At 35.0% G+C, this 8,308-nt stretch overlaps 1 protein-coding gene across 3 annotated transcripts in view; it reads left to right on the top strand.

Moving 5' to 3' along the window:
* Positions 1-93: 93 nt before the first annotated feature.
* The window catches only part of camkmt (calmodulin-lysine N-methyltransferase), a 157,319-nt gene continuing 149,104 nt past the window's right edge, over positions 94-8,308 (top strand). The window contains exons 1-4 of one of the 3 annotated variants that reach the window (XM_038300160.1): positions 94-144; positions 237-439; positions 2,009-2,187; positions 4,891-4,955. In XM_038300160.1, coding sequence (XP_038156088.1) covers positions 293-439; positions 2,009-2,187; positions 4,891-4,955 — 391 coding nt within the window. In that variant the 5' untranslated portion in view covers positions 94-144; positions 237-292. Of the gene's footprint in view, positions 440-2,008; positions 2,188-4,890; positions 4,956-8,308 lie in introns of all 3 variants that reach the window. The other 2 variants (XM_038300161.1, XM_038300159.1) reach the window with 2 other exon arrangements.

The following is an 8,308-nucleotide window of genomic DNA, read 5'->3' as shown; positions in this document are numbered from 1 at the left end:
AGACCAAAGCAATCAATTTAGCTCAGGCGCAACAAGCAGTTTCAATTGAAAATAGAGATCGATGTTTTCTATTGTTGATTATTATGCCTGAAATGGCAAATGTGTACGGAAGCAGCGTGCTCCAGGAGGTATGAGTCGAAACATGTCTCTGAGCTTTTATAGATTTTTGTAATTTCAAAATAAGCCATGCTTTAATAAATACATTGTGAGAGAAGTATTGTTTTTTACTGTAACAGCGATATCACCTGGAGCTTGTTTACAAATATATCCGTGTGGGTATTCAGTGGTTAAGATGGAGATAAGCTCCACAGACGCTGCAGAAAAGAGCCAGCCGGTTTTGCCTTGTAAGGACAACAGCGATGGAGATGCAGCCCTTAACTCCAGAGAAGGAAGCTGCGGTGCTACTGCAGGCCGAGCCAGATGGTCTCTGCTGAGACAGGTACAGAAACAGGCTGGGACTGATTTAAAAAGAGAAAAACATTTTAAACCTCACACACAATGCTTAGTTTCACTGCTTCTTTCAAAAGTACAAGTTTTGACACATTTATGAAAAAAAAACTATCACCTGTTGATAGATTTTATATATTTATATATATATATATATATATATATATATATATATATATATATATATATATATATATATATATATATATAATAGCAGCTGATTAATTCGAATGATCCCTTGTTTTTACTTTGCTGGTTCTCACTATTAAGGATATTTCTTTACAGTTTTTTTAAAATTGTTTTACTTCACTAACAAAATTATACCTTGGATGCAAATTCTTAAGCTTTACTTAAATTAGATTAAGCGTATTTGGCCTAATCTTTTAACATGCAAGACTAGATAATTTAATTGATTAATTTTGAGAGGTGTCCAAAAGTACATTATAATAAAAAAGCATATTGATTGAAATGCTTAAATCCTACAATTTCATTTTTTTCTTATTCATATGTTTTTTAATTTAAATCAAAAGTAACAAACAAACAAAAAAGATAGTGGTTATGAGGACTGTCATCTGAATCCTAAAATATAGGCTAAACTATTAACCTGCCTTATACCAGTGGTGGACTTTAAGCCATTTTTAAGCCTCTCCTCCAACTCAGCCTTAATGTCCAAGTCGGACCTCACAGGGACATATTCTGTTAAGCTGCCACAGTGTGCGTAGCTAAACGGTGAGATCTGGGACTATTCAGCCTAATTTTTTCTTTCTTTCCTCACTTTCCAGCTCGGCTTTTCAAGCTCTGCTTCGTCTTTCTCGTGTTTGTTCTCTTCATTATTCTACTTTGAGCAGCACACTGCTTATCTGGATGTGTTATGCAATGGAAAGGATTGACCTATCATTGTATATACATGGGATCAGATGCAAGATGCAGATACAAGGGATCAGATGTTGATGTTGTTTGATTTGTTGTCATTTTTTTGTGGCTGAATTGCGATTATTTAATTTCAGACATGCATAAATATTCACGTGGGGCTGTTAGAGGTGTCGGTAACCAGCAAAGCCCACACCTTAGCTGGTTCGGGGCAGCAGGAGGCTTCCTACTTTGCACTTTATCACTCTTGGTTTAAAGGATTTGGCACAAACAGGTTGCACAGAAGTGATGCAGAGGAAGAAGTTTTAAATAATTGACAGTAGGTGTTGGAAACGATTCTAAATACATTAACTGAATGATTCATAGTAATAGAAAATTCTTCAGATGTCAAGTTCTATTAATTTCAAAAGCCAGAGAGTAGGGGTGGGCTTTAAAAGCCCCTGAAAGGTTTTAAGATAATGATCACTTCTTACATAGATCTGGTTTTTCCACAGTTTTGCGGCAGAAACAAATAAATCTCAATCATATGCAACTGCTTGTTTAATCTGACTGTCTTTATAGATGTTTGGCCTTTTAGAAAGATGATTTGGATGGGACGAATCCTTTAAATATGATGAAACAGCTGCATTCAAAGGTTTAATGAAATTCAAACGAAAATGTAAAAAATTTAGAAACTTTATTTCTCTTTCAGGTTTTGTGTCAGAAGCAGACAGACAGTCCAGAAGTCAAGCAGGTGTCTGTTCGCAGGTTTGCCACCTTTGACCTTTTCAGAAGGAAAAAACTCTCAGCACAAGAACACTGTGTTACCTCAGACGACCAGTGGGTGGAGTACAGAAGTGTATACTATCCTGAGTACAGTGCCTTCCTCAGGTAGACATTCTACATTATAAAAAAAAAAAAAAAAACTGTAACATTTTAGTTACCGACACTTTCCTGGTATGTTGGTTGCATAATCAGGAAAACGGCCATGGGTAGTAATTGGTTACATCTACTCAGTTACATTTACTTAAGTAACAATTTGAGAAAAAAAAAAACTTTTAGGAGCAGGTTAACTGTGCTGTATGTTTTACTTTTATTTGAGTAATATCTTGTAAATTATCGCTGCTTCTACTTAAGTAAAATCTCTGAATACTCTGTCCTCTATGAGTAATTTGAACTATTCCAAAATCAGGTAAACATACAGTAAACATTAGTTTGTTACCTTATCCTATTATAAATGTATTTCTCATTGAACAGATTGATTTTCCAAGTTTTATTAAAAGTATTTATTATGCACCAATTTATTATTTTATATTCATGACATTTATTTGTATTCTTTAGATATCTAAGTCTTCAATATACCTGAACTTGCGCATAAAGTCTGTCTGCCAGCATCATTTCTAAACATTAAATCTGATTTTAGTATACAACAATTACTCAGTACTGATGTAGCCTTTCCACCCAATAGTTTTGTTTTTACTTCTACTTGAGTGATTTCTTGATTGACTTCTTGGTTGACATTAAGTAAAAATGTTAAAGTAGTGTTTCTTGTACTTGAGTACAATTTTTGGGAACTCTACCTGCCTCTGCAGGAAAAGGATTTTTACTTTGCTGTATCTATAATTTGAATCTGTTGCCGGGTTACAACCTGCATCAATTTATATGACTTTATTAAGGGGAGTTCAATCTATGAGTTTTAGTAGTGACTTAGAAGTGTTTGCTGTGTCACAAAATGTCAGAAAACTAAAGTCAGATCCCTTAAGTGATGAATTATTGATTATAAATGCTGAGTAGGACAGAAAATGTGTAGAAAACACATTTGAATTTAAAACAAAACAAAAAAACTTTTATTGAAAAGAGAGATTAGTCAAAGTAAATTCACTTGAACAGTGATTACATGATTTTAAACACCGATTTAGGCTGCATTGTAGTTCATTTGATATTCAACTTCACTGTATGTAATTGTATTAGAATCTTATTATATGGCTTAATTGGAATAAATTGGTCTGAACTAGAAGCAAAGTAGTTTTATGTTACTGGATATCAAGTTCAGCTGATGTGCTGTTGAGTATCTAGAGATGTTACAGCTGATGATAACTAAACTGGATAGCTTAAAATGTGGAAACGGATTACAATCTGAGCAGGTTTCAGTGATATATATATCTATTTGTCTAGTTAAACACCATTTTCTTATAAAGGTGTACATTGCTGCTAAAAAGTAGTCTCACCTTTACAGATTTCTTTGTTTTTTGTTTTCTTGTCAGACTTAAGTGATATAAGTAATAGAAGCTAATGGGGTCTCAATCAAATATTAATTCCCCCTAAAGCTGATATCTGATGTGTTGCTTTGATGGAAACAACTGCTCATAAAGGTTTAACCTCAAAGGGCAATTTTAGTGTGTCTGTAATCCTCTCCAGTTGTTCTTTGTAGAGTTTTAAAAACTTCTGTGCCATATTAGTGTTTATAGAATAAATTATGTGTTTAAAGTTATACTACAACATTTGAGTTTGATTTAAATCAAGACTTTTAAAAACACTATATTTTCATTTATCATGCTATGCTGCTGAACCAAGCTATTTTTGAGCTAAAGGTTTTAAACTGATGGTTAGATATTCTTACTATTTTAGAAAACTTCTTATGGTTATGGCTATAATTAGACTGTTTTTAAAAAGAGACATTATGCACCCACAGTTCTGCTTGAAAGTTTTCACACCCTTCCATTAAATATATACGAGCTAGAGCTCTTCACATCATCAAGAAGTGTTTGATTGATTAGTTGCCTTTAGAGGAAAAGCAGAAACAATGCAGTGAAATGCTAAATCTGGTAGATAACAAACTTATTGATCAAACTGACTCTGAAGGGCATGTATAGACAGTAGAGGAGGGGTCAGATCAATTAGGAATTTATAAACAAGACGCTAGATAAGAAATTACCTAGAATTTTTTTTATTTATTTTATTTTTTTTTTATGTCCAGGACCTTTCAAGTTTGTTAATATAAAGACTTTATCCCGTAACTCCAAATGTGTTCCTGATGTCTCGACATCATTAGTGTTATATTTGTTTTCTGGAAAACTCTCACTTATGCAGATGCATGTCACTAACAGAAAATTGAAAAGCATAATATATCACAAACTATACACATTATTTTTTTGATTGAAATTATCAAAATGTAATATTCTATTAGAAAACACATTTCTAATATGTATTTTTTGGTTCAGGCTTTATAGGGTTAAATGATCAATAACAATATTTAGGTTCATATCAGTTCCATTTAAGTTATTTCTTGAATCTACAGGATTGACAATATATGAGGTTCAAGTTCGGGTGATAAAATTGAAAACGTTTAAAAAAAAAAAAAAAAAGGAGAAAAGAATCAAATATATTATTTTTTTATTTAATATGAAGGCATTATTTTTTGAACATATAGCCAGGTTAAAAGTTTGCATTTACTTAGCTTACAGTAATCTTTTTTTTTATCATAAAGATAGTTTCTCAAAAAACTTTGAACTGCAATATTTATTTACAGTGAACTTTATTTCACAATTAAGTGGTGCTCTAAACCTTGTGTAACCTTTTTCTATATGTTCTTAGGGATAACCTGGGACCCCTCAAAGTTAATGAAGTGCTCAATAGTTTTGACAACACCGGCAATGTCTGTAAGTAAATATTTTATTTCAAACCTATTAAGTCGGCATGTTTGTTCTGTGGGTTTCATTTGTGCAGAGCAGAAATGTGCAAACACATCCCTGGTGGATCTTATTTACGCTTCATTCCTTTCACTTTTGTTGTTTTTAACAAACTTTACTGCTGCTTAATCTGACAGAATTATCTATGGTCTTGGTAAAAAGTAAGTGCACCCTCAGTTATTTCCAGGGATTTCCCTGTTGAAACACACCAAATATTCTGCCATGTCTTACTCATCAAACAAAGATCATAATTAAAGGGGGAAAACCATTCAGAATATAAAAAACATTAACATTTTATATCTGTGGGATTAGTTTGGAGTCTTTCAGAAGTAATATCTACCATCTGCCCCAATCTTTTTGTATCGGATGAATACAAAAAGTTTGTTTAAACACTAACATGTACTAGTAGTGACCCTTTATTTTTAATTCATTTGCATAATATTTGAATTATCTGAGGATAAAGTAATCCATGTGAAGTACAGTGGAGTATCTGTGATGCTTTGGGTCCTGGAAGTACCGTAAAAACGATTCCCGGAGTGCGCTACATTAAAGAGCAAAACATTCATGACGAAATGTTTGATCATATATATTCCTTTGCTATTGTTTTTGTCTTATTGTCATAAATTTTTATTTTTATTTTCTTTGAATATACCTTGCAGATTGGAAGTTATTATTTTTTTTAGTTCTATATAATGTATTTGCTTTTATTTCAATTCTTTTTTTTTTTAGCATCTCACTTTACAGAATGTACATCAACTGTTAAAGTCCCTGCAACAGACTCAATATTTTTCTGACAGTTCTTGGTGATTAAAATGTAATGTGCAGCTCTGTAATCAATACACATTTTAGAAATGCGCTAGCAAGTTTTGTTAAGCTCTGAGGTCATGGTTACCTGATCCGCTCCCTCACTCATTTTCTATAGTGTCTGGTTTAAAGTTAGCCTTTCTTTTGAAAGGTTAGAATTTATACGGAAAAGTAAAAAAACGGAAGCTTATTGTTTTTACTTTGTGCGCCACCTTAGTGCCCTTTACTCCATCCATGCTGCTTTATGTTGCTCTCTACTTCCAATATATGCAGAGTAATAGTTGCTAAAACGACTTTCTCAGTTTCAGACAAAACATCTCGATGACTGCACCCCTCCTGACACACACACACATTCCTGTTTCTCAATTTACAATCCCTCCCCATAGCTTCCCTCATTGTTCCCTCCATCCCTCTCAGCTGGAGTCATGCTTGGCCAGATGGGTAACAGAGTTCCTGACTTGGCCAATGGATTAGCACAGCCGGAGATGAGAGCATAGAGGAAGGGAGAGGAGAATAGGGGGAGAAGGTGGGTGGGCATGCCATAGGTGGAACATGTGTGTGTGTGTGTGTGTAAGGAGTGTAAAGCCTTTAGTAGTGGGACCTTGCTCGTCAAACAATGGGGCAACCATCTCCCTCCTGTTCTCCATCTCATGTTTGGGACTAGTAATGCGTGAGATCAATTAGGGTTGGTTGAGAGGAGGCTCTGAAAGGCCCCAGAGGTGACCCAGTCGGAGCTCTGGGGTATATATTTTTTTCAGGGGTGGGGGTTGTGGGGAAACCCTCCTAAATTCAAAAGCACACACATTGACTTGCATTTGTCCTGACACAGATATACAAGGAGGTGCAGCACCTGCAATAATCTACTGCTTCCATGCTAATAAACACATATCCACATCGCCCACCCTTATACTCTCTCCACCTTTCCTGCTGTTTTGATAATCCCCCTACCCCTGAGGTGTGGACAAGCCCAAATCCTTGGGGTCCTTGTCCTCCTGAATAGCAGGCTAAAAAGCCTGTCCAGATTAACCCACCGCATCCAAAATGTGTGGATTCAGCTTAAAAGTGCTACCCCCTCTCAGCACGACCCCACCACCCCTCTTTCGCCACTATTGTCTTTCTTATTCAAGTGTGCACGTACGTGAACAATATGTTGTTTCTTAAAGTAAAGATAAGCCGGAGTCAATGGTTTCAATACCAGAGCAGAGTAGCGGGCGAGGCAGCTCTATTAGGGTTTTAGGAAATGGGGGAATTGATCTTGGGGGTCGACATCATCCTCCAGAACTATTCAAAACAACAGCACTATTTAAGTATCCGACATAATACAAGTGTTCAGTTTTGCTATCATCATATAATGAATAAATCCGTTTGCAGCGAAAAATTTGGTAACACACTTTTATTAAATGAATGAAGCCCCAGAGTTAGTATTGGTTTTAATTGTGTCTCATATTTGTTGTTGGAAATTAGATGTGTGCCATAGGCAGGTCAAAGGGAAACATCACCTGTGCTTCTGTCCGCCATAGACCCCCCCTCCCCATATAGGTTATTGGACTGGAGTTACATTTGTAGCTCATTATGTCTTCCTCATAAACGATTACAACCTCCCCCAAAACAGGACTTCAACTTTTTGAACTCTGAACCCCTGACCTTCCCGGTTCTTTAGCTGACGGAGGGGGCTTGTAATCGCTGGAGGCTTTGTACGGGCGTCGTTTGGGATGCTTGTTCCCTGCTAAGGGTCAGGATTTGAGGGTACCCCTTGAGGGTGGAGTGACTAAGAATGCGAGGCAGGATGTGTTGCTGGGCGAGTGAGAGGCTTTAGAGCTTGTTGACATTGCTGTTTTTTTTTTTTTTTTTAAAGAGGGCTTTACAGGCTGTAAGGCTATTTGTCAGGTTTGTGTTTCACTTAAAAGTAACATTTTCTCCCATTATGGTTTTAACAATATGCAAGTTTTGTGTCCTGGATGAATGTTTGCACTTTATCACAGTTATTGTACATTATGGTTTTATGCAACAAGTTAGTCGTCATTTTAGTCTTTCCATTAGATGAAAAATTCTCTTTATATCAAGTTATTTAGACTTGTAACTAGAACGTGCAGATATTTTTATATCTAAGGGAAACATATTCAAGGATATTACAACGTATTTCTTTTTTATGCTTTTTTGGTACTATATACACTCTTTTTATATTGTCTGTCTTTTTTTATCTTTAATTGCATCTTGCTTTAACTCTTTGTACTCTATATAAGCTACTGGAATCAGAATTTCCCTGCAGGAGTAATCCCAAGGGATAAATAAAGTTGAGTCTAAGTCTAACATGTGATATTCTTTATGTGAAGTGTGTTTAATACTTTATTTTAAATCTGTATATTAAAATAAATGTAATAAATGTAATAAAAAAGTTTTGTATTGCTCTTGCTTTAGTAGGAATATTTCTGTTTCTATTTAGATCAGGTGTTTTTGTTCATTTATGTTAATAACCCATTGCATTTTTAATTTTTAATAATGAGAATCTGTAAGATCAC

Source organism: Cyprinodon tularosa, unplaced genomic scaffold, assembly GCF_016077235.1.
Source record: "Cyprinodon tularosa strain WSP-4 unplaced genomic scaffold, ASM1607723v1 ctg441, whole genome shotgun sequence".
Lineage (NCBI taxonomy): Eukaryota > Metazoa > Chordata > Actinopteri > Cyprinodontiformes > Cyprinodontidae > Cyprinodon > Cyprinodon tularosa.
Note: the sequence above shows the minus strand (reverse complement) of the source record. Positions and strands in the feature narration are given on the sequence as shown.